At 35.5% G+C, this 27,445-nt stretch overlaps 2 protein-coding genes and 1 long non-coding RNA gene across 5 annotated transcripts in view; 2 read left to right on the top strand and 1 right to left on the bottom strand.

The window, feature by feature from the left end:
- Window positions 1-12,582: 12,582 nt before the first annotated feature.
- The window catches only part of LOC126965171 (uncharacterized), a 125,437-nt gene continuing 110,574 nt past the window's right edge, over window positions 12,583-27,445 (top strand). Inside the window, exon 1 of the long non-coding RNA XR_007729493.1 lies at window positions 12,583-12,619. This is a non-coding gene — a long non-coding RNA (uncharacterized LOC126965171). The remainder of the gene's footprint in view (window positions 12,620-27,445) is intronic.
- On the top strand, window positions 13,965-20,167 carry LOC126965066 (inositol polyphosphate 1-phosphatase). Of its 3 annotated transcripts, XM_050808514.1 has the most exons (5): window positions 14,007-14,550; window positions 14,635-14,779; window positions 15,425-15,624; window positions 16,177-16,412; window positions 20,021-20,167. In XM_050808514.1, the coding sequence occupies exons 1-4, from the start codon at window positions 14,103-14,105 to the stop codon at window positions 16,407-16,409; spliced, it is 1,026 nt and encodes a 341-aa protein (XP_050664471.1). In that variant the 5' UTR covers window positions 14,007-14,102; the 3' UTR covers window positions 16,410-16,412; window positions 20,021-20,167. The 3 variants fall into 3 exon arrangements, with proteins under 3 accessions (XP_050664472.1, XP_050664473.1, XP_050664471.1); XM_050808515.1 differs by lacking the exon at window positions 20,021-20,167 and having other exon boundaries at window positions 13,965-14,550; window positions 16,177-17,942; XM_050808516.1 differs by lacking the exons at window positions 15,425-15,624; window positions 20,021-20,167 and having other exon boundaries at window positions 13,965-14,550; window positions 16,177-16,321.
- On the bottom strand, window positions 20,141-25,863 carry LOC126965117 (RNA-binding motif protein, X-linked 2). Its single transcript, XM_050808583.1, has 5 exons — window positions 25,682-25,863; window positions 25,459-25,611; window positions 24,131-24,260; window positions 20,432-20,581; window positions 20,141-20,318 (listed from the first exon to the last, which is right to left on the bottom strand). Exons 1-5 carry the CDS (start codon window positions 25,693-25,695, stop codon window positions 20,211-20,213), a joined length of 555 nt encoding a protein of 184 aa, XP_050664540.1. The 5' UTR covers window positions 25,696-25,863; the 3' UTR covers window positions 20,141-20,210.

The following is a 27,445-nucleotide window of genomic DNA, read 5'->3' as shown; positions in this document are numbered from 1 at the left end:
ATGTAGCATAGTTTCTGGTAACAAGATCATCCTGCCACCACAAGTAGCGCCCGTTCACCTGCATTATTTACGAGTGAGAGGCTCCTTTGCACAGGATGCCGGTACAGTGTATTCATTCATATTAATTATAAATCTCAAATAAAAATCGCGTGGAGTCCCCATTGATTCGCTTAGCACGTTTGCGGGTGGATGACATCCGTGTGGCCGAAACACAATCCAAGGAAGTAAACCATTCACACTTCCAGGTGATCCCTGTGGGGACGCTGGATTCTAGTCATGAGCGATAACCTCCGGTGAGATCTAATAAGCTGATTGTTTTTTTTTAATATATTTGCTTGAGAGGGTCAAGTGTAAGTTGTATGTTTTACCTGTTTATTTATATATAAGTACCAAGGCTTTTTATAAGTAAAAATTATTTATTCAGGAACAAAACAGTCTTTTACAATAGTAAGGTTACAAATATACATAAACTAGAAGACAAAACAGTTCCATAAATTAAATACTAATTATGTTTACAATGGACAATAATGCAAAACAAAAAACAACAAAGATATTATAAACCAAAAGTAAAAACTACAAAATTACAATATATAAAACGAAAATTTAAACAGTTATAAGAGTATAGTTAAGAATCCTGTTCTCAACAACAATGATTTTATTATTTAGAGTTAAGAATGTTTTACATTGAGTATAATATCACCTACTAACTTCTAATATATAAAATTCTCATGTCGCGGTGTTTGTAGTTAAACTCCTTCGAAGCGGCTTGACCGATTCGCATGAAATTTTGATTGCATATTTGGTAGGTCTGAGAATCGGACAACATCTATTTTTCATCCCCCTAATTGTTAAGGGTGGTCCACGCACTTTTTTTTTTATTTTAATGACATTTATTTTTAATTTGTTTGATTATGAGTCAACATTAAAAATACATGCAACTTCAAATTTTCACCCATCTACGATCAACAGTTACTTTTATATCGCGATTTTAATATCGGCAATACAACGTTTGCTGGATCAGCTAGTTTTAATATATTTTTGTATATTTAATGAAAATATATCAATTTCAGAAAAGAGCCTCACAAATATATTTTAAAAGTAAAATTATGAAGTATTTATTGTTATTCTTGCTCCACTACGCTTCGTTCGCTATGGTTTAATTCAGATTAGACACGCATTAAGTAGACGAAAATAATATTCACTAGAATTGTGTTTTTGGCTATCATTTTTATTAGCAGGTATTCATAGTTTCTTTATCAATAGAGAGCCATACAACTCTACAGTGTTATGAGTTCATAAGATTACTGGAGCGATTGGAGAGGCTCGAGTTTGAATCCCGCCTGGTCCAATAATCTTGGTACAAATTATATATGTATAATTATAAATTTATTATTGAAACATAACAAATCTTATAACTATATTTACAATACTACGACTACATAAAATTAAAACTATCATTACGCGGAAGCGTTCCAAGAATACAGGCAGCATTACCGCGTTGGATAGCAAGGCTGATCCGTTGACCGAAATAGCTGCCAGCGCTGGGGTTTCCAGTAGCCTTATCGAGGCGAATTTGAACATTCTCCGCACCTCTGGGCCCCACGGGCCAAGTGTCTCGACACCAAACGGCACAAAGATGTATGACTCACTGAGACCAACATATTTGCGACGCTTGCTGTCTTCGGCAGTCGAAGCAGCAGCCCCAGCACCAACTGACGTAACTTGGACATGAGAAGGAGCCAGAGTGTCGACGCAAGTAGCGTCCCACAACAGCGTCATTCCCAGTGCCCAAGTTACCAGCGTTATTCCATCAGGAATATATATGTATATACGTATTTATTTACCTAGTCATGCCATAAAAACTGAAACGAAGAAAAAGATTTTTTTTTATTGCAAATAACATTTATTTCTTTTACAGTGTGTTAGTTTAATATATTAATATAAAACAATTTAAAATATAAAAAGCGTATTTGAAGTGGTCTCCACTAGCTGCAATACGTACTGTATTTATTTTTACGTTGGGCCAGTTATCAATAGATGCACGTACTCTTTCCATGGGAAAATTCTTCGCTGCCAATCGTACGGATTGTTTTAGGGACTCAAAATTATCATGGCGTTTAGAGCAAGCCTTACTCTCTAAAACTGACCATAAATTATAATCCAGCGGATTAAGATCGGGACTAGACGACGGCCAGTCTTCAGCTCTGATGAAGTCCGAAACGTTCATTTCCTGACCAAGACTGCGTAGACCAAGCTTTATGACCCGGGCCGACTCTTGCTGGAAGGACCATTCTTGGTTATTGAACATGGTGTTGTTAAGGGGCTTCACTACCTTCTCAAGAATGCTATCTAGATACACTTGTGCCGATGTTTTGATACCTTTTTCACAAAAGTATGGCACACTTAAGTAAAGTATGGCGCAAGTAAGTCACACTTTCATAGCTACATACTATAATTATTGAAAATTTATTGAATTAGGCGTTGTTTTGCGGAAATCCATAATTATACAAATGATTTAAGATTTCTTTAGTGTTAATTCCGCCAATATTTGTCTTTAAAACAAAAAATTAAATTTTAGTCTCGTGCCAGATTTTGGCGAGACAACACGTCCTGAGGATGCCTCGTGTAGAGGCGAAACACGTGTCGAATTGTTTTAAAGACAAATATTGGCGGAATCAACACTAAAGAAAGCTTTAATCATTTGTACTATAATTATTATTGACGAACACAAATGGTGAGCCTTTATTGCTGAACATGTAATTTTTTAATAAACTTATGTTTATCCAAAGTTTAAATGGCAAGAAAAATCATCATCTGGGATGAAAACAATTGCGTATGCATTCGAAACTACTCTACGCAATGTCTCAAGATATTTTAGAATAGCAATGAATCTATTGTCTGGTGATTCCCACCAAACACAATATGAAGAAACATTACCTGGTGACAAAAATAAGAATTGCATTGCAAAGCGATCCACCTCCTAAAGATTTCTCCAAGCAATTGCCTACCGGGAATATGTCCCTGTGGACTGCTTCCTTTGTAGTATTTTTTTATGGAAGAGACGAGCAGGACTTCAGCTGATGGGAATTGAAATGGCCTGCCCTTTACAATGCAGTGCCGCTCAAGATTTTTGAAAAACCCAAAATAACCCTGGAGAAATTAGATATTAAGTCTCATTTGCCCAGTAATTTCACCATCTGCGGCGCCCTTCAGACCGAAACACGATAATGCTTACACATTACTGCTTCACGGCAGAAATAGCGCTGTTGAGGTACCCATAATCTAGCCGCCATCCTGTGATAAGGAGCCTCCCACTTGTTTGATTTAACCGAATACGTTTAGTAATGACAAAACTTATGGCAATTAAAAGTAGATGAACTGCTCATTTCGAGAACTCCAATGGTCCAAATTTGTCATTCGATTGCATTCGCCATGGCCTTCAACAAGTCAAAAGCTCCTTGAGTGTTCGTGGCATGAATCTAGAAAATGAATGTTTCTGCCATGGCCAAATCGTGCGTAGAACATACACATGTAGTAAACAGCAGATAATTTATACGTCTAGATTGAGTCTCTTGCTGTTAGACATTGCTTAAGAAAAAAGTATTTTTTTACAAAACCAATGTAGGTACATAAGTTATTGCTTAAAGATAGTGGCAGGCTGTGTGATCGTTTAGACTAAACATAATCTACCATTAAGGCGAAGAGTAAGCCGAAAACATGCAAACATATTTTTAGACAAGTTTAGTAGTGAAAATACACCATTTGGAGCTATGAACACTACTTAATACTTAAACACATATCCTTAAGTCTTATTTGTAGGTTGCTAATGCTTGCTGTTGGTTATAGTTAACACTGCCGAGCCTTTTTGAACTACCACTTTTCTTTTAAGTTAAACAAGTTTTTTGGCATGGCGTGACACATTTTTTTGGTACTTCTCTCAGAAAAATTATTCTTATAGCTTGTACTTTTTTGTGTAGGTTCATTTATTCAGATTAGTAGTGAATAACGAGGATTGTAAGCATATAAACTGTTTTCCACCCAAGAATTTTGAAAATATTGGCTTTGTTACATAGATGGCGGGCCGGCAGCCGTGAACTGATATCGCTCAAGGTCGCTGGCATTTAGTGTCGCCTTAACTGTCCGCATCAACATAATAAAATCTTAAACTTTGTAATTAGAATTGCAAGACCATTTAAACAGGAAAACTCCTGGATATTATTATACAATGGTTTAGTGAGAAGTATTCTGGAGTATTGCTCAGTAATCGGTCTCCAATTTATAATATTCTCCGTGATAGAATAGAGACAATTCAGTGTTTGTAAGAGTTCTCTGTAGCAGATTGGGTGTTAGACGCAACATTTCTGTATACTCTGAGCGCTTACGTAAAAACTTGCATAGTCTTGATAAGTGAAGATGGATATCTGATATGTGCGTTTTACATAACATTGCGAATGGTGATATGGATAGTCATCTATTAAGTTTGATGAATAATAAATAATTTTCTTTTTTTTTCTTTTTTTGACTTACTCGTGTAAGCCTTTCAGTTTATGACATTTGAGTACTTTTGTTGCGCGTCACTTTGCATATATTGTAATTGAAATGACTTGTAAAACAATTAAAATGTAAATCTTGGCTTAAAAGAGTGGCAATGAGTTTCTTGCTACTTCTTCTCATTAGCTCAACCCTTTACGAAGTAGCGGTAAATTCAATAAGAAACTATATTTTAATTTTTTTTTGACATTCATAAGTGTCATTTCCGTGACCTACATGAATAAAGTGTTTTTGAATTTGATATGATAAACTTTAAAGTGCCAACACGATCTGTGCATATTCCATGGCTATTCTCGATCAATTCCTCAAATAATAATGTATCGCATTACAACCCGATAATGAGAATTTGTAGAGAATTTAATGAAGTGTGTGCTGATTTTGATATATTTCTTACAAATATACACTTGTTTTATAATAGTCTTTATAAAACTAGCTAGTTTACGTAAAATAATTTAATGTTTAACTTAAATTTCATTATTATGTAATTTCTGTTGTGTCCACTTATTTTTTTTTTTACTGTATTTGGTGAATGATGTGTACAATATTAATTGGATCTCAGGATCACATAAAGTATCCGGTACTTTTTATTAGATGATAGTTTTATCCCCCTATCTGTTATTGTACCTAATTGTAAATAAATAAATAAACATCAATTAATGCAAATTATACCTTAGCACCTTAACGTAAGGTTCAATTGACAAAGTTTTTTTTTAAATAGCACAAATTGAATGAAACATTCTGAGAGATCACTCGTCATTGAATTCGCACTCTTTCGCAAAATATTAATTCGCAATTAAAATATAGTGATAAAATTTTTTTTTTAGGAAATATCCTATGATATCATCCTCACTATCTGGATGTGTGGCGGTCCTCCACAGTGCAGTTTTCAAGGAGCTTTCTTCCACGTACTACAAAGCTGTGGAATGAGCTTCCATGTGCGGTGTTTCCGGGACGATACGACATGGGTTACTTCAAAAAAGCGCGTACACCTTCCTTAAGGGCCGGCAACGCTCTTGTGATTCCTCTGGTGTTGCAAGAGATTTTGGGCGGTGGTGATCACTTAACAACAGGTGACCCGTACGCTCGTTTGTCCTCCTATTCCATAAAAAAAAGGAAAGCCCGACTTTTGTGTACTAGAAATGCTATTTCTGCCGTATGAGCGCCTGCGTAACACTACTTGTGTTGCTACCTAGTAAAACAGGATCTTTTTATGGCCATACTTTTTTTTAATCTAAAAGGTAATTAATATTTGGTGGTTATCGCCATTTTAATCGAATAACAGGATATTATATAATTTTTCTTTTAAAAACAAAAGAAACAAATTTCGCATAATAATTGTTTTTACAGATGGTCCCATTGCAATATACTGTATATACATTTAGGTAACAGCTTTGTTTGATCGTAGAGAATGGCATCATGGTAAGTACATATTATAAATCATTTTAACATAAAAATTGATATTTTCAGACGTGAAACAAATTTTAAATTAATTACATTCTAACTTTTAGCCGCGACTTCGTCCGCGTGAAGAAGTTACTTTGGGCAGGAATTTTTATTTTTTAGAAAACTTTGCAAATAATACAAATTGCTGCGGTTAACTATTAATAGCTTATTTTAATACAATTTTATAAATTTCTTTTTTTATCCCTTGTTAAAACATAAATATTTTCCAGGTTTGATACTTGAAAGTACGCCACATAAAGTTGCCCCAGTTGGAAACACAATTTTTTTCTTAATTTTCCCTCCAAAGCGTTATTTTTGTACCAATTATAATCAAAATAGAATTTGGAGTTAAGCGTGAAAGGGATTTAAAGACCTATTTCATCCCCATACAAGTCGAAATTTCAAAAAATTGTAGAACTTTAATAGAAAATCCATTCCCTATTTCAATAAAATTAAAAAAAAATGGTGAGGTAAATTTGCATTCCAATTCAGCCGGAGGACGTCCACTGCTGGACAAAGGCCTCCCCCAAAGATCTCCATGACAATCAGTCCTGCGCTGCCCCCATCCAACGAATCCCGGTGATCTTGACCAGACCGTTTGTCCACCTGGTCCTTACTGCCCCAACGGCCATGTCCCAGTAGTAGTGCAGTAAAATTGCATTGAAATATATGTTTGCATGTCATGGCGCATTGGTATTTTGACTTTAATATTGTGATAATTAATAAATAAAGTAAATAAAGAAATATACCTCAACATAAGAGAAGTAGTACACTAAGTATTATTTTTGTATTACTTATAATTAATAATTTTTTTAATGTGGACTTTGGTGTATAGATATACAATACTTATATTATAAAGAAAGAAAGTAACTTCGGATATAGCGCTTCTATTTGACACATTGTTTTGAAACCTAAATCACTAGAACCAGTGCTTAAGGCGACACTAAATGCCAGCAACCTTGAGCGATATGAGTTCACGGCTTCCGGCCCGCCATCTATGTACCAAAGCCAATATTTTCAAAATTCTTGCGTGGAAAACAGTTTATATGCTCACGATCCTCGTTATTCATTACTAATCTGAATAATTATACCTACTAAAAAAAGTACAAGCTATAAGAATAACTTTTCTGAGAGTTGTACTAAAATAATGCGTCATGCCATGCCAAAAAACTTGTTTAACTGCAAGGAAAAGTGTTAGTTCAAAAAGGCTCTGAAGTGTTAACTATTAACAGCCAGCATTAGCAACCTACAAATAAGACTTAGGGATATGTGTAACAGGATTGAGTAGTGTTCATAGCTCGAAATGCTATATTTTCACCAAAAAACTTGTCTAAAAACACCTTGTTTGCGTCTTTACTGCTTACTCTTCGCCTTAACAAATAGAGCTCCGGGACTGTGCGCAGCAAAGCAGTTAGATATAAGTAGAAAGCACCTATAACACAACACCCATTTCGTAATGGAAAAGATTAGCACGAAACAACAAGGTTAATTTAAATATACGTCAACACGGCTAAATGCCGCGCAAAAGACAGTTTTAAAACCTTGATGTGAAGGCTGTGGATACGATACGGATTAATTATAGATTTCAGTTTTTTCTACATTTGGGTAATGGTCACGTAAATACTGTCTACCACGAGGTAAAGTTTAAAATAAGATCTAATTACAGTCGATTTATAACTCCCAGATATATCTCTCTCCATGTGCCTCTCAACTGCTGCAAGTTAGCCGTCAGGTCAGTGACATTTGACCGTTCACGAATGTTCCCTAGGCGTGATATCTTTTGCCCATCATCAGAAGCTGTAAAAGGTCGTATCTCTCATACGTAGGTCATGACCCAGATATGCTACTTTTCTACCTTTCACGGTCTGCAATGGGGATATACTGTAGCACAAGCGCCGCGATTGGAATCTTGTCACATCAACATCTGCATAACGTGAAGGGGCAGTCGACAACTGGCAAACTTCGATCAAATAAGTTGTAACTACAGCCAACGTATGGACAAGCCTAAATGCTTCAATGCGTTCTTAAGACTTGAAATGACCACATTGACAGTAAGATTTGAGAAGGAGAGTCTTTCTCTAAGTACTTGTTAGTTTATGCTTACGTTTTTTTTATGACAAGACGAGCAGGACGTTCAGCTGATGATAATTGATACACCCTGCGCAATACAATGCAGTGCCGATCAGGATACTTGAAAAAACCAAAAAAATTGAGCGGCACTACAATTGCGCCCGTCACCTTTAGACATACGGTGTTAATTCTCGTTTGCCCAGTAATTTCACTAGCTGCGGCCCCCTTCTGACCAAAACACAATAATGTTTACACATTACTGCTTCACGGCAGAAGTAGGCGCCGTTGTGGTACCCATAACCTAGCCGGCATCCTGTGCAAAAGAGCCTCCCACTGGTATTACTGGTTACTTATAAATATTTATTAAGCAATTAATAACAAATGTTTAGTCGTTCGGCCCACATTCAAAGAACGCATTTCTCGTCATATATTAGCATCACATCGATACCCATCAACCCTACCGCTGTCAGCTAGTACCGCATCAGCAACAAGCCCTTTGTTTATAACGCATTCTTGTCGAAATGAAACCGCAATAATGTAATGTAAATAAATTCTAGTTAAACCTAACCATACTTCATTATGGCTCATCTTCTTTTTCGTCATATTCATTCACATAGCAGTCGTGGTCACGTCGAACGACGAACGATTCTACGCCAGCCCTGTCTGTTGCTTCTCTCGCACATGTGTTGAGGGGAGTGTTGGTTAGGGCTTTGATGTGGTCTGTCCAGCGCATAGGGGAGCGTCCTCTTGACCTACTGCCGTTGACCCTTCCCTGAACAGCAAGTCTCTATATGGCATGCTCTCCACGTCGCGTGATATGTCCGAAGTATCTGGGGATACGCGCTCTGACTATAGATGAAAGCCTTTCTTTCACATTGAGTTCTTCAAATATCGAGATGTTTGTGCGGCGTTGTGTCCAAGATACTCGTAGCATTCGTGTCCAACACCACATTTCTAGTGCGTCAATCCTTTGTCGCTCTCGTTCTTAGACTGTCCATGTTTCGGGACCATATAGAAGTATGGGAAACATTAGAGATCTCACTAACTGGACTTTAGTTGCTTTGATGATATTCCTGTCCCGCAGTATTCTCGTCAACTTCTACATTGCAGATCTGGTAATAGCAATTCGTCTTTTAATTTCGTCTTCCGAGCCTATGCACTATGGGCTATGCCTCGTGTATATATAATTGTAGATACGACAATAAATAATTATTATCAAAATAATTTTGGCAGCTTCATCTATCACTTAATATTAGGTGATCCGTAAGCCCGTTTCTCCTCCTCCTACATAAAAAAATTTATGTGCATTACATGAATACAATGATGTATAAAAATTTCAGAACGACCTGTGAGATATTTGCGGTTTTGAACAAACCATCAGATATTATATTCTAATTCTGAGAAAAAGAATCATTCTAATGATTTCACAATTATCGCAGACTTTCCGGTTTTTTGAAACCGCCAATATCAAAATTCGCGGAGGTACAATATAAAAGCTTTCATTAGAATCGTGGATTATCGTCAAGATATCTTATCATCAAGACGTATAAGATGACTATCATCAAAATATATAAATTAATAGCAAAATGCTAATTCTGCTATTGTAATTGATTTAATTATTGTCATTATCAGCTAACCTTTCAAACAATAAAAGTGATTCTTAGTCTAGCACGCATAGCTATAAATACACGCGATTATTCCCGCAAAATTCTGTGACATGATACGAGTATAAAAATTTCAGTGTGAATCTTCACGCACTTCCAAAAAACTGAGTGGAAAAAATGTAAAAATAACGTAAAAAAGGGGAAGATTTTTAAGGGGCGAGCACACGAGTTCAAGGAGTGGTCGAGAATAACGGTTATTCAATAATCTTCGCAATATACTATCTTTCATTAGGTATTACTTATTTTCGCGAGAGATATGACAGTACCCACGAGGCTTAAGTATCATATTGATATCATAAATTAACTGCACCCCGTGACGTCGTACGCGTAGCCGCTGCAGCAAAAAAAAACTGTATGTTACAACATGTTAAAAACATGTATGTTGTTAGCGTGTCTAACCTTTTGTTAATATTCATGAAAAATTTGAATTACGAGTAAATCTATTCAGTAGTTTTTGCGTTTTGCACCGACATAAATATAGGCAAACAGACAATTCTGTAGAAACCGGTAGAATCCATGATTGCCTTTTGTTATTTCTTTATGTATATTATTAAAACACTGAGAACGATTTCTAAAAAAGATCAAATATTCCAGCAGGAATGTTTTTAAACAATAATAAAGATTATACAAGAATTTTGCAATTTCTTCGCTGATCAATTTTCTTCTGTCTAGAAATAGATAGAGGTAAAAACATCGTATAACTCTGTTAGTTTTGACAAAACTTTTTGCCTCAGCTCTCATTGAGAAATTTATATATGAGCGAAGAATCGGAAACACCTTTAGCTTAATGGAAGTTAGTACTTGACCAGACGCGATAACGCCATTATCTTTTATAAGCACATTTAAGCTGCTCACCAATCAATCTTATTTTTGAAAAGTCTTCTAATGCTGGCAAATTCTGACTGGAAGATTGCAAAATATGTTGTATCTGCCCACAAAAATCCCATATTAATCATAAGAATATTTCATAAGACATTAGAAAAAATAATGTCTCATTTTAACCAGACATCTAGGAAATGTTATCTCGAATGCATAGCATGGTTTTTGAAGACACAAATCGACTGTCAGTAACCTTTTAAGCTATTCGACGGATCTTTCTTTGACTATAGACAACAGCTTAAATTTATATTACGCTTTTATTATTTATACATTTTTCTAGTGCGTTTGATAAAGCGAACCATATATTTCTATCGAAATTAAAATTCTATAGGATTCATAGCAATTTATTAATTTTTTAGACTCTCATAGAAGGCACTGGAACGCCTGGAGTGCCTTCTATGAGATATGACCCTGAGGAACGCCTCAGGGTCATATCTTGGCCCAGTTTAATTTTTAATTTTATTGCTTAATGATTTTTCAGACGAATAACAACTGACATAATACTTTTTCAAACTGACGGGGACACTATTTACCACTGGTGTAAACTAAATAAAATGATACTTAATCCGAAGAAACGTGTTTAAATCAAGATTACTTGAAATATAAATGAGACCTCGCCATCTTACGTCGTTAATAATGTTTACTAACCTGCGATATTATGAATTTACAATGCCGGTACATCTATAATACCTTTCACCACTTTGGAATCCCCAATACAATGATCATATTGAAAGGTTTCTAGTGTACCTATTCAACATAATTTCACACGCTTTCAAGACTATTCAAAGATGTTGATCTTAATCGTGCAGTCTAGAAAACAAGAATCGACCTTTTCAATATGAAATCTTCGGAGATTAACTTAATAAATTATATCTAACATTATACATAGTAGAATAAGTTTCGACTAAATGTTTTAGCCCAACAATAAGCAGAACTACAAAGGTAATTTAAAATCACGCCCCCAAAAATAAATAATAAATAAAAAAAAACTTAGAATAATAGCGCTTAGAATGTGAGTAGGCCCAAGCGAAATGAAGCAGTTTCAATGTGGTCGTTTATGACCACATACGTTTCCCGCCGCGCCAGTGTCATTTTGTCAACTTCCAGGACAATCAGTGCGCGAAATTTAATTGAAAAATGACTTATTGTGCAATAAAAAGGTGTCACAAAGCGTCTTATAATAAAAATTATGATAAAAAAATGACATTTCACACCTAAATACTATTTCACATCTTATAATTTAAGCTAATACATTCGTCAAAACAGCAAAATATTTTGTAAACAAAACAAACGCCACTAGAAAAATATGTTGCCAGCTATGAATGTACTATATACCCCGAGATCCTCCGCTGGGATAGTTGTTTGTGTTTATTGGTGGATATTGATAGGAGGCTATAATATAAGAAGCCACATGATGTTACTAGTATAAGTATTGAAAGACAAAGTCAAATAATCGTAATTCAATAAGGCTTAAACTAAGCGGTTTGAATAGTCACTATAAATATTTGTCTTCGATTTAAAAAATGATCCCAAATTCGTTCTTTGCACCCTCGTGAACCTCGGATACGATATCCATATTGTTCAAATCATAATTTTGTGCGGTGGTCATCTTTGATTTAAAATGATCCCAAATTCGTTCTCTACACCCTCGAGAATCTCGGATACGATATCCATATTGTTGAAATCATAATTTTGCATGGCGGCCATCTTGAATTTCAAAATCGATCCCAAATTCGTTCTCTGCACCCTCGAGAACCTCGGATATATATATATATATAACCTCGGATAGCTAGGAACGGCGCCTCTATCGCCTCGCTTTTTCCAATCATCGAGTTTCAAAAAACAACGATTCTAAAGAACTTCTTTACATTCACTTCAAAAATTGTTGCAACAATAATTAAATACGTGATGTTTTTATTAAATTCTTAATTAATATTTTATTTCTTCTTTCTTATCACATATTATCTAGTATTATATTTAGTATTTCTTACAATTTACTGATTTAGGGAAATGTCTATTCACTTGCAACATTATTTGACTGTTGTGTGCGTGTTGGCGAATGTAAGTACGTGATGCTCACGCACACATTCATTATAATGTTACATCTATATTGACGGGAACTATTAATGAAACTATCGTTCTGAGCGTTATTATTCTATGCCTATCACAGCGTTCGCAAATCGCAACCGTACGAAAATTACGATTGTACACTACTTTCCTACGCAGCTGATTATATCATATCTGATACTGATAACTTCCATTAATATGCAAAATTTGAAAATTGTACTGATAGTCATAGCCCATTAATAATTACAGATGATTTTTACAGTCAGCGCCATTTATTAGATCATTTCTTTCTTAGGCTTAGCACGCACTGCGATTAAAGGCTAGCTTAGAAATAGCTGAAAACGCAAAACCGCATACACCCTCGCACTGCGGTTGGCGTTTTGCTTAATTTTTATTCTAGTATCACCATGGATTTCTGGCGAGCAGCATGTGTTGTGGCTTTGGTTTTCAAAATAGAAAAAAGAAAACGAAAGCAGCTTATAGGTACTGGGTACACCCACTAACAGATCAAAGACATTTGAAAGGATATTTTTGCAAAATGTACAACGACGTACGGCAGCATCCCAATGAGTTTATTAATTACTACAGAATGTCCATTGGTACTTTTGACAAATTATTACAATCTGTGGGCCAGTATCTACAATATAAAGACACTGCATTTCGTCGCTCGCCCAGTCGAGTTTGAATAGTAAACCGAATGCGGTTAACCACCGTGCGTGCGCCACCATGTTAATACTATGGGGCACAAAAATTACAAACCGCGATCAAAATGTAGCAAGTTGCGTTTTTAAACTCAGTCACTGAAAAAGTCGCTAATGCGTGCGCTTGTATAGAGAGCTGTGTTAATTTTTTTGCGTTTTCAGACTTTCGTTTAAATGCATGCGTTTAATCGTAGTGCGTGCTAAGCCTTAGGATATCAAGAACACATGCTGCTGCTTCTTGGTACAATACTTTTAAATCTTATTGGTTGCTAGATACTGTCTGCCAATCAGCGATTGATATCGATATCGTCCACAGAGTAAATTTAAGTATATCGTGGTTCAATGTGGTTTGTTGTCAATTATTGTCACGTATTATTAATTTTTATAGTATTAAAGTCATTATCCTAGTGGCTACGCTATTTTTGATCCAACAACGCTACGATACGATAATTTTACAGCCTGGCCTGTATCATTAATAATATTCTTTGTCTAAGGACAAAGAATATTTTTGTTTTTTTTTTTTTTTGATAATAGTACAAGAACCTCAGATTGTGAAAAGTGAAAACTGTCATATCATTTTCGTCTGTGGCACTCTTGGCTATTGAATTATTGATTTTAATTTTGAATATTTTGCGGCGTTGCCAGACTTGATGCGCTTATTTACAAAATATATTTGTGAAATTATTCTCACTTATTACTCTTAGCCTTATTTAACTTCTCAGCAGCAATGGCAAACATATTAGACACATTAATCTGTGCATCTGAAAAAGCTGCTTCTATTGCCCGTTCATGTTGTGAAAGTAACTGCAGTGAATCCTTACTAGTTGTCGAAAAGGGTGATAGCGAAGCAAATGTACGATTTAACAAAGACTATAAAACCATTGCCGATGTTTTAGCTCAAGAGACTGCAAAGTCGTTTATAGTATCCCAATTCCCTAGTCTTTTAAACGATGTCAGAGGAGAAGAATGTTCTGAAATTGGAGGGTTAACAATATCTATTCAGGATTCTGTGGAAAAAACAACTAATTTACTAAGTTCTTTAGTGCCCGAGGGCATGGCCAGGTGCATGGCAAATGCAGCCCATGATGAGGTCCATTCTCCATGTGATAAAGAATATTATCCTGACATTACAACATTAGATTACTCCGACTTGGGCATTTGGATAGACCCTATTGGTAACAGTGATAACATATTGATGGAAAATCTATAAATGCCATCTTAATAAGTTAATTAAATTACATTTCTTTTTATGTTCTTAGATGCCACAGCTGAATTTATAGCTGGTGTTTGTGGTAATGCCGCTCCAGGTTTTGGTCTGGACTGTGTTACAGTACTCATTGGGGCATATTTGAAGTCAACTGGTCAACCTGTTATAGGTGTGGTAAACCAACCATTCTATGATAGGTATGTTTATTTAATACCTCTATTTTATACACAATATTCAACAACAGAAATAGTACAATACACTATATATTGTGATTTTTGACAACATTTCTATTAACTCTGTCCTATAAACAGACTAAAGACACCTCACCTCTATGATCATTTCTTAATAAATCATAATGCTTATTAACAATATTACTGTAAATGAAAGAGGTACTAACAACTACTAGATATTTTTAAAGGTTCTGGCCCCAATGATTTTCTTTCTCTTTTTTGCAAGCTATGAAGTATTAAATTCAACTGCTCTTTGATTGATGGATGTCTCCCAGATTAATGGAAATAGGGTAAATATTTCCGTTTCACAAGGGATAAATAAATGTTAAAAATTATAAGCCAATAGTTATTTTATATTGTTTTGTAAAAACACAAATTTAGCATACTTTTGTCAGATCCACTATAGTTGATCAGAGTAATAAATTGCATGCAATATACAGACTTTGCATACATTTCTGTTATTAAATTTTTAAGGTTTTATTTTTGGTCAAAATATTTCATTATATCAAATCCAAACAATAAAATGTCTTACTTATTTTAAATTCAACTATTATCAAAGTTGATGTGATTTTTAAGAAAATGGTTATTGCATCTTTTAAACTAATGTTTTAGTGGTAAAGGAAGAATAATTTGGGGTGTTAGCTACGGTGACATTCAAAAGTGTTCAGTTGATGTTGTCAGCTATGATGACAACAAAATCATATTAACAAGTAGTTTTGAACATGAGGATACTTTGAAGAAATTTAGAGATGAGGGATGGCAAATACAATCAGTTCCAGGTGCAGGCAATAAAATGATAAAAGTGGCATTAGGTAATACACTTGTTACAAAGAGCTGTTCATTTTAACTAATTATCATTAACTGCCGTTCCCAATATACTCTCTACTGATAGAGATAAATTACTACCTATTACTGTCAATAATCTGAAGCTGTCCCAATATACCCGATAAGTCATTCTTATCGCCTTATATTGGGACGTGTGAATTGCAATTTCCATACAAACTTCTATCGCTAGTAAGCTATATGTCATCCCATTGACAGACAGCGTGTACGGATAAGGTAAGTTACCATTCTGAAGCCAAATACCCCCATTGTTTCATTTGTGGTGTCCATTTTCTGCTTTCTCATTAGTTACAATGGTCCATTAATATCAAGTGATTTAAAAACATATTCCTCAAATATAACATAAAAATAAATAGAAAGTATTTCAGTATATATGTAATTATTATAGTATTTAAGTAATATAGTTGAAATACATATATATATATATATATATATATATATATATATATATATAGAATATGAATAGTTGAAATTTTATCAATATTTATTCCTAACTATAAATACTTAATTTTTATTTTAAGGTGAAGCAGCAGCCTATTTTGTTTCCAAGGGAACATTCCGCTGGGATACATGTGCACCCCATGGTATAATTCGCTCCTTGGGGGGTGATGTTACATCTTATAAAAACTACAGAACTATTACTTATAACGATGCTAAAGAATTGCCAACCCAAAAATATTGTAACAATGATGGAGTGGTAGCTTTTACAAAACAATCTGTTTTTGATGAAATTAAATCGATTCTGGAAACTTAAAAAGTAAGTTATAACTATTTTTTATCTTGCTAGACGTTCACACATTGTCAAAAATATATTTTCAGAGTATTGTTCGTAGTCCATGGATGTTGGATAAGGGTGATCTTTGTTCATTACTATAAAGTCCAAAAATTTAATTATTCAAATTCAAAGCTCTGAGACACCATATTTTATCTAAATCCAAACTTTATGTCTCAACCACGGACTAGTAAAAAAATAAGGACTCCTTGTCACCTTACATAACAGTGTAGCACCAAAACAGGCTTGTTTCGTTAATCTGCTGATTAACATGTAAATAATAAATGTGTGCGTGGGGCTATGGCCACACACACTTACACGACTACAGGCCGATAGGCGGCCATTATGAAAATTGTCATTGTCTGTGCCAGATCAGTTTGTGTCTCAATAAAATATTTTAAAAATGCCGTCGTGTGTTGTGAAAAGTGTAAAAACGATACTATATAAGTATTTGTGGCCACATATGATTATTTAAGGGAGAAAAAATTGTGTAACTAGTATGCCCCGTAACTGCATACACACTAGCATAAAGGTGCTTCACTTGCTAATATCATGGCGCGGTAACTTAAATAATTTGGGTAGAGCAGTAATGATAAATCCTAAACATTGTATTTCACCTATTTTCGGGATCCAGCATTTTAATTTATAATTAATGGAGATACAATAAGGCCCTTAGCAAGTCTGTAATGTTTTTAAACAAATAAGATCACTTGCTTCATGTATAATGTAATAAACATCTTTTGTTATTTGTAATTTTAAACAGTGTTGTGCTTTGGAAGTTTGAGAAGCTTAACAGTTTGTATATCTCGAAACAGTCTTACTTCTTATAATTTGTGTAGTGCATGTTTTATCTTTTTAAAAAATTTCTCGCATAAAAATATTCTAAAATCGTCTATATTGTGAAACCAGTGGGTCTATAGAATTTTTCTCTCAAGTTTGAATTCCTGAAACTTTCAATGAATGGAATTACAATGCCAAGTCTCCTATGTAAAAGGCTGTTGCTTTCTTATCAGTGCTTTTAACTTTGTTAATCAAATGACAAGAACTGTCTCATTTATGAGATAAAATATATTTCCAAGTTTATTTTTCTCTACGGTTGGAATAGCTAAGTATTGTCATTAAATAAATACTATTTAATTTAAATTATTTGATTATGGGTTAAATTACCTAGTTTTTTTACACTAAATGTTGTTGCTAATTTATTTTTCATACTTTAGTAGTATCACCTTGCAGATACCAATTTTAGGTCCTTTTAATGTATAATCATTTTGTCTGAAATGATGAAAAGAACTAACTCCATTTGAATAAATTTAAAACTGCTTTTAGATATTTTTGTAGATAAGTGTTTCTACAGTTTATCTCATTATTTTAATGTCAGTCTTTATTATATGATGTACCTAATTACCTAATGTTTTGTGTCCATAAGTACCTGATTAATTATGATCTCTATTAGTGATAATCAGATTATATTTATTGAAAAGTGTTCTATTTAAGTAATAAAACTATTTGTTGAACTCTTGGGGTCTTATTTCCTTAACCAGTGTTTGTCAGTGTCAAACTAGAAACTGTGACACTCATAATATTAACATGAGGACCAAACATAAACTTGTTATGCCTACTACTCAGTCAAGTTAGTAAGCCTTTTATTGGGTGGTGTGTATATGATTTTACAACATGATCCCAGAAAATGTACAAAATTTTTTTGTGTTACGAAATTAAAAGAATTGTTAAAAAACGTTTGTGTGGTAAAGATTATTATAACATAAATGATTTTCTTAATGATACATACTGGGAATGAAGCGAACAAGGATTCATGGTTCATTAGGTTGCTGCTCATTGAATGTTCTTCAAGCTAGTGGTAATTATATTAAATTACATTACAAAAAATATTTAACCTACCATTCAAGTACATACAAGGTAATCGGGTCTGAGAAATCCATTTCCGAATGGCTTTTGACTTTTAAAAAATTAATTTAATATCCTGTTTTGATTCAGAATATTTGGATTTAAAATATAGTACACCATACAGTACCACATTTATGATAGGCTATGCCGAGATAAAATCCCATCTTTGACAAACATTGACAGTAACAGATAGACTTAGAAACAATTGAAAAAAAAATAAAGAGGGAATGGTAAGAGGTGATAGGAAAATTTAAATTCAAATATTTTTATTCAAAATAGGATTTAAAATCACTTATTGAACGTCAAAAACTACCACCCATTCAAAAGAGACTGCCTCAGACCTGTCAGAATGGGCGCAAGAAACTCAGCGGGCTTTTTTTTAAATATAAAATATAGATTACAGTGTGATATCGTACAATAAACATTTATAATTAAAGAGCCTGAGGGTGTTCGCTTTATTCGCCCAGTCCGTGGTGTAATTAAGAAAATCGTTTATGCTATAATAACCTTTCCCACACAAACGTTGTTTAACAATTCTTTTAAATTTCGTAACACATTTGTTTTGTACATTTTCTGGGATCATATTGTAGAAGCTTATACATCGCCCAACAAAAGACTTACTAACTCGACCCAACCGAGTAGTAGGTATAACAAGTTTATGTTTGTTCCTCGTGTTAACATTGTGAATGTCACAGTTTCTAGAAAATTCCTCAATGTGCTTATGAATATACAGAATATTATCAAAAATGTATTGAGAAGCAACAGTAAAAATGTTTATTTCTTAAAATTTTTCTCTTAATGATTCTTTAGGACCTAGGTTATAAATCATGCGAATAGCCCTCTTCTGCAGCAAAAAGATGGTATTAATATCGGCCGCACTGCCCCATAACAATATACCATAGGACATAATACTATGATAAAGAAATATATGTATAGACATGACTTATGTTTAAATCCAAGTACAAGTCATTGTTTAATAAAATTAACTGTTATACATAGGTTCATTAATATTCTTAATGTGTCTTTATTCTACTTCTCATGATTTTCGTAAGCAATGTGTTTATGTCTACTTAGTTCACTTTTAAATGTTCTATGACCGTGTACTGTATATTATTCTCCTACTACTCCTCAGGACATTCCTTCATATTCCATTGTTAAGCTGAACCAAAGAATATAATAATATATAGGGAAAATAGAGCCCTCTCTACGCATTATGAGCTGTCTATTTGAAAACTAGCGCCATCTGGAGATTGGCCCCGAAAATAACTGTGTATAAGCTCGGAATTATAAAATTAATTTTTAATGTTGTGACGCAATTAAATAACTAACTCTACTAAAAATGTTTGTAATTGCAATTATTTACCATGTTGAAATTGCGCGTAGAGTTTGTTATTCAATTTTGTCACAACATAGAACATAAAGGGTAGATTTAGTAGTGTAAATATGCAAAATGGAACACGAGAGCTACATACATGCGCAAACGCTAGAAGTAGCCGCCATTTTATGACCAGTGACACAAATAAAGAAAAGTTGAAAGGTTTCAAAGCGAGTGGCAGCTGACAAATCTTTCATTTTCGGGCCAACTAACAGATGGCTCTACAGTCTTCTGAAAACGTCACTTTAAGGCGCCTGTCCCAGATGTCTGTCAGATGTACATACATGTATTCTTATAAAAAAGTTGTTTACAGATCGATTTGACATGGGTACTAATGGGCGCCGCAACAATACCGCGACGGGGCGTATCTGTAACAGCTTTGGTTATAAATGCTACTATCATTTATGTTACAAGTTAAAGAAAAGGACCTATATAAAAATAGAAAATGTATTAGGTATACGTGTGTCAAAAATTAATTATTTTCTTTCCATTAAAAGTTAAATTCAATTGCTTGAACTCGAAGAATCTGAACTTCTACTTCTCTTCTTTTTCTTCTTCTTCTTACTTTTCTTTTCTTTGTTCTTCTTTGTCTTTTCTTTCTTCTCAGTTTCCTGCAGACAATTGAATAATTAAATTATTTTAATTTCTAACGACATCTGATATAGTCTTAGTGGAACTCTGATTCAATTGTTTTTTTTAGTTAAAATAACTGAATATGTTATACCTTCTTAACCTGTACCTCATGTACAGGTTGTACAACAGGTGCACATCCTTCCATTCTCAATGCAGCTGTGACATCATCCAGCTTGCTTATTTCTGCATTGGGTGCTTTGTACTGTTCACAATGATCCACACGAATTGTTCTACCCAAAATCTATAACAATATATGCATTATTATATTACTAGCTGTGTATAGACACAGCTTGTACTGTTCACAATGATCCACACGAATTGTTCTACCCAAAATCTATAACAATATATGCATTATTATATTACTAGCTGTGTCTATGCCGCAACTTACAACTATTATCACCAACAATGTAGTAAGAGTAATAATAATTGCTACAGGCCCCACATATCCACTTCTGCCTGAGTGTTCTTTAAGTGATATGTATTTGAGTGAAGTGAAATGTGTATATATAACATAGTGTATCTGATTTCATGATGACCATAAATCAATGTCAGCTAAAAGCTAGTTGCCAAAGTCAACGTACACGTTGTAGTGTATGTGAGTGAAAGAGAAGGAAGCATTATGTCATCTCTACCGCACGTGCGGTCGTGATACAGTCAGTTCGCTGTGAGCGACGGAAGTGAGTGGACGCGTGTGTCTAAGAGCCGATAATATTGAAGAATATACTACACATAACTACTAATAATAATACCTAAAAATAATTAACAATTTGTTATTTTTAGTGATAACCCTCAATTCGGGTATTAATTACACAAATAGAATTTATGAATGCTGGGATTAATTAAACAAATAAAATTTATGAATTAAAAGGTCACAGCCTTTCGTGTTCCGTGCGAGCGCCCTTCCAGCCGAACCAACCGTTCGAGTGACGTATCGTTGATAATTCTTGTATACCTTGTTACAACTCAGGTTATGGCTTCATCTACCGTTCATAAATTTTGTTTTCAAATTTTATTTGATACTTATCCAACCACCTATCGCTACAATAGACAACCAACTCCTGCCATATTATATTGAAGACGAAGAGAAGTTGGAGATTAAGCAAGCATTCTCGACCAAAAGTATTCTTACTTCAAAATTCAAAAGCAAGTAAACAACTAAATGAAAGTAAATATATACTCCTATAATATTGGTGAATGACCTACCAAGTTTCACAGTTTTTTATTATTTGTTTGCAAACAAAAGCTGCAACATATTTGTTTAAGTTTGATGTAATTTTTAATATTTCAATTGGGCTGATAGAAATTTAAGTACTTATTATAATACTTGTCTGTAAATATAGTTCAATAAAAAATAACCCTACAAAAACAAGAGGTATTGAGTATTAAGTTAATTAACACTTTAATCTCATAGCAGACCTTGGGCTTAATCCGGCACAGCTAAGCAGAAAGAACTGACTCATAATAATCATAGTGAGTGTTGGATATTTTTTTCCATTATGACCCAACATTTTTTTTTATATATTAGAGGGGGCAAATGGGCAAGACCTTCATGTGAAGTGGTGAGACAACCACCTAAAGACTTCGGATTAAGTTATAAGGGAGTATGCTCCTAGCTTGTAGGTCTCTGTCCTATTGGTTTGGTGCAGCCACTTTGAAGGCAAGAAGTTTCTCGCATACGCGCAGTTGCAGGAACTTCGTTCGACGTAATGTTCAGTGGAATTGCTGCTTAGAGAACCCACATCTATACGCAACGCCAAACGATCCATCTGACCGGAGATAACTTAAACGTCGATGTTCGAGTCGCTCTTCGTTGTATATGGTCAAATAGAAGAAACTTGGGGGCGCCCGCCTAGAGGTAACAGTATTCGCGCCTTACTGACTATAATATTGACACACTTTACACAAATTATCTTGCCCCAAATTAGGCTTAAATAGCCTGTGTTATGGGTTGCACATCCGGCACAGCTAAGCAGAAAGAACTGACTCATAATAATCATAGTGAGTGTTGGATATTTTTTTCCATTATAACCCAACTATTTTTTTATATATTAGAGGGGGCAAACGGGCAAGAGGTTCATGTGACAAAGTAGTGAGGCAACCACCTAAAGACTTCGTAAGTTATAAGGGAGTATGCTCCTAGCTTGTAGGTCTCTGTCCTATCGGTTTGGTGCAGCCACTTTGGGAGGCAAGAAGTTTCTCGCATACGCGCAGTTGTAAAATGGCAGACGTCGCCCGCCTAGAGGTAAAAACAGTATTCTCGCCTTACTGACTATAATATTGACACACTTTACACAAATTATCTTGCCCCAAATTAGGCATATATAGCCTGTGTTATGGGTTGCAAGACAGATACATTTAATACAATATACTTACTTAAACATACATAAATACATAATCATAAATTAAAACTTAAACATCCATGACTCGGAAACGAACATCCATATTCATCAAATAAATGCTTGCACCTACCGGGATTCCAAGCCGGGACCTCTAGCTTAGTAGGTAGGATCCGTAACCACTCGGCTATACAGGTTATCTACATATAGCTTAACGATTATGGTACAGTGGACTTTTTATTATCTAATAGATGGATAATGATTAGTAGTCTTCAAATTTGATATATGGCAATATCTTGCAATACTTATGCTCAGAATATAAAAAGGGTGTGATAAGTATATAGCAACATACGTCGCGATCTAAAAATTAAAACGGTCATTGATGAAGTTAAAGACAAACTTAATTGAGAAACTACCAAAAGGAAAATATTTAAAAGACGAGCCCCTCAAGAACTTCTTAGAACAAAGGTGATTTGCTAATATATAGATGTATCATACTACACATACAACTAACTTCTAAGGCCTAAGACCACAACTCCCGGTAAACCAGACACCCATGTCGCAGACCACCAGTGACCGGTTGCGTTTGGCACTGTAAGTCGGCAGATTGGAATAGGATGCATTCCTTTTTTTTTAATCCTACCCTTGGGGCAAGATTTGTTTCCCTTTGGATGATCCCGTGGCCGGCACTGTTACATCTAGTCGATGTAATACTATAGGCCCCATGATGATGTGTCAAGTGCTGCCTTTATACAACCTATTCTGGTGATCTTGACCAGAGTCTTTTTTTTTTAACGGAATAGGAGGACAAACGAGCGTAAGGACCTGTTGTTAAGTGATCACCGCCGCCCACAATCTCTTGCAACACCAGCGGTATCACAGGAGTGTTGCCGGCCTTTAAGGAAGGTGTACGCGCTTTTTTTGAAGGTACCTATGTCGTATCGTCGCGGAAACACCGCATAAGGAAGCTCATCCCACAGCTTTGTAGTACGTGGAAGAAAGCTCCTTGAAAACCGCACTGTGGAGGACCACCACACATCCAGATGGTGAGGATGATATCCTAACTTGTGGCGTGTAATGTGGCGGGGAATGCCCATCGGTCCTCGACACTAACCTATGCGAAACATAGCGGCACTAGGCCGCTACTCCACGCCGGTATTCTGTGCGAGTGTGGTAATTAACCAGGACGAGTCTGGCCCGACTGTGCTGACGTCAAAAGACGGCATCATGACTCTCCCACTTCTAAGAAGCCCTTAGTCGCCTCTTACGACACCATGGGTCTGGGTCTCCCTTATTCTTTTTACGCCCTGGGGAAAGTACAGGGCAAATTCTGTTCTGTCCATCTTGTGGGGGGGCATACCAACACTGTGTCTTCCAGTTTGCGGTTCCTATTCGAGGACTTTACAGGCAGAAGCTACAGATTTATGTTTTAGTATAGATATGAGATGACATACCTTGATTCCATTTAAATTATCAACAGCAAGTATGGTAGATCTTTGATCTTCGTAACAAATAAATGCAAATCCTCTTGATTTTCCAGTTGCCTTATCTCTTACCAGATTAATGTTTACTATTTCACCATACCTAAAAAGTAATGTCACTTTATATTATATACTATCCAATAGCCACCTCAAAACTGTCTTAAAGAATAATAATATCTACGAAATTTATTTGTTACAATCCAATAAATAAAAATAATATAATATTATGTAAATAGAAAGTATTTGAAAACAGTTATAAAAGATTATTAAGAAAAATGGCCATAAGCCTTCAAATGTTGCTGTGCCCTAACAGGTTACATGTCCCATATGCATGAGGGAATGAATAATGTATCTATTCCACAAAGAGAGTAGCCCTCTCTATCATTGCTATTACTTCACCCTAATGATCCTCAGATAAATTTGACCTAAAAAAGTATCTGTGGGAGTATTACTGTGATGGACAACTTTACAATGGCTCAATTTGCTTTAAGATGTACCCCCTTATTCATAATAGTCTGCTAACTTAAAGGATTGCTAATTCACACTCTGTCTTCTTCTATTGACCTAAGTCAGAATGAGAAAAAACACTCCTTAGTGGCTGTTTAAAGTTAGCGGACCATTATGAATAAGGGGGGTAGACTTTACCTTAAATACCTCTACAAAAATTAGTATAATTGGAATAATTCAAATTCATGTATTTGTATTCAAAACAGGATATTTTAAACCACTTTTGAAATTTTAAAATCCCACCCATTTGAAAATATTTGCAACAGAATTGAGGAGAAATATGCAAGAAGATCAGGGGAGAAACTCAGTGGGCTTCATTCATTCTTAATATTTTGTTACAGTATTTTTAGAGATTATTGCTCTATTGGCAAGGTGTGGTATTATTAAGAAACAATTTTGTGATAGTATCCACACATAATATTTTCAATTCTTTTGAAGTCTATAATACATTTCTCTTGCACATTTCTGAGATCTTGTAAAAGTATATATATATACTGTCCAACAAAAGACAACAAGTCTATCTTTATTTTTAAAACAACAGCAACATTTATTCCATAAAATTTTTCTCTGAATATAAATAAGCCTTTCTGCAGCACAAGTATGGTGTAAATATTGGCTGCAGTACAATATAATAAGATTCCATTCAATATAACATGAAAAAAGGATCATTTGAAAACAAAACTGGTGTAAGTGTAGAGGTACTTATTATCACATTTTTTTGACTCGCATATGTTTAATTGAAACAGATCTAATAATGGAATGCGTATAATAAAGTTTATGCACAGAGTACTCACTGAGAAAATATGCAAATTACATCTCCTTCAGTTAAATCGTAGGGTAGCCCCCCAATGAATATCCAGGCACTATGTTTATATTGATCGTGCCAGGAACTTTTTGAGTTACTTCCTAGTTCACGTTCACTTAGTTTTAAAACATTCTTCACGTTTCTAAAAAATACCGCAAGTTTTATAAAATACTACTAAAATTAGGAAATTCAGCTAAAATTCACAAACTCACGTCATAGGATTCATATCGGTGAAGTATTAGTACTATTATGTATTCTGTGATTTTAATACCAAATTTAGTATTATCAACGAAGTTTAGTATTAAATTTACCCTATTTTAAAACTAGGTAAATCTAGAAGCTAGTACTTCGAGATCCAAAATGTAAACAATAAACATGCTTAAGCATCATATTAGTCTGTGATGTAAACAAAGAGACGTCACTGTCAAAAAGATTTTGTATGTTTTATTATTTAGAGCATTGGTATTTGGTAACAAGATTATCAGCTCAAACCAAAATACAAATAAAGAAGAATGTTGACATCAGTTTTCATTATACTCGATTACAAGAAAAACCCCCGTTTGGTTTATAGGCAAAAAAACTTGATGTAGGTTAGACCTCCATTTTTATTGTAGCTACGGAGTTCGCTCCGATGGGGCCTATCAATGACTATTCAGTGGAAATCAACATATTTTATTCTAGGTAAAATCGTATTTTGATTAATAAAAGAAACTTTAATATCAATGTTCGCTTTCTGATTCAGAGTCTGAAGAGCTTAATGACGAAGAATCAATAGCAGACACTAATAATTAATTGAGCCGTCACCGAATTTGAAAGTGGGAGAGTCACGCTGCTGTCTTATGACGTCAGCACAATCGGGCCAGACTCGTCCGGGTTACTTACCACACTCGCACAGACCACCGGCGTGAAGTAGCGGCCTAGTGCCGCTATGTTTCGCATAGGTTAGTGTCGAGGACCGGAGGACCGCGTCCGCATCTATGCGTGCGTCTACAGGTCCCATAGTGGTAACGCAGAAACGGATCACCTCATGGGCTGCGTTCAAGCGGAATTTGATGACGTGCTTGCTCAGATCCCCTCCGCTGAAATCGTAGTTTTGGGTGATTTCAACGGGCACAATGCCGAATGGCTTGGATCACGTACCACAGACTACGCAAGGCGATCTGTGCATAATTTTGCATTGGCGTATGGTCCGTCCCAATTGGTTGAGTCGCCGACGCGGCTCCCGGATGTGGATAGCCACATGCCGTCCTTATTAGATCTTCTGCTGACTACACATCCCGATGGTTAACAGGTCTCTGTCGACGCCCCTCTCGGAACGTCCAACCATTGCCTGGTCAGGAGTGTAGTGCCTATCCGACGCCAACGTCGCAGACCACCAGCGACCCGCCGCGTTTGGCACTACAAGTCAGCAGATTGGGATAGGATGCGTTCCTTTTTTGCATCCTACCCTTGGGGCAGGGTTTGTTTCCCTTCGGATGATCCTAGTGCCTGCGCCGTTGCAGTAGCCGATGTGATACTGCAGGGCATGGATGTTTTTATACCAAGCTCTGTAGTACCGATCGGTGGCAGATCACAGCCCTGGTTGGATGCGTCAGATAAAGCAGCATCTGACTGCAAAAAACAGACGTATCGAACTTGGGTTGCGGCGCTGGGCTCAAAGGATCCGAACTGCAAAGTTCTGAAGAGGAAATATAACCGTGCCTCCAGATTTTTTAAGCGGCAAATCGCCCGTGCGAAATCGAAGCACGTCGTCAAAATTGGCGAGCAGCTTTCCAGTTACCCGACCGGAACACGCAAGTTCTGGTCGTTGTCGAAAGCTGCTCTTGGTAACTTCAACCAGCCGTCCATGCCGCCGTTGCACATGAGGAATGACACCCTGGCCCATACGGCAAAAGAGAAAGCCGAGCTCCTGTGCGCTCTTTTCGCCTCCAACTCGACTCTTGACGACAACGGAAAAACACCGCCAACCATCCCGC

Source organism: Leptidea sinapis, chromosome 6 (assembly GCF_905404315.1).
Source record: "Leptidea sinapis chromosome 6, ilLepSina1.1, whole genome shotgun sequence".
Taxonomy (NCBI): domain Eukaryota; kingdom Metazoa; phylum Arthropoda; class Insecta; order Lepidoptera; family Pieridae; genus Leptidea; species Leptidea sinapis.
Note: the sequence above shows the minus strand (reverse complement) of the source record. Positions and strands in the feature narration are given on the sequence as shown.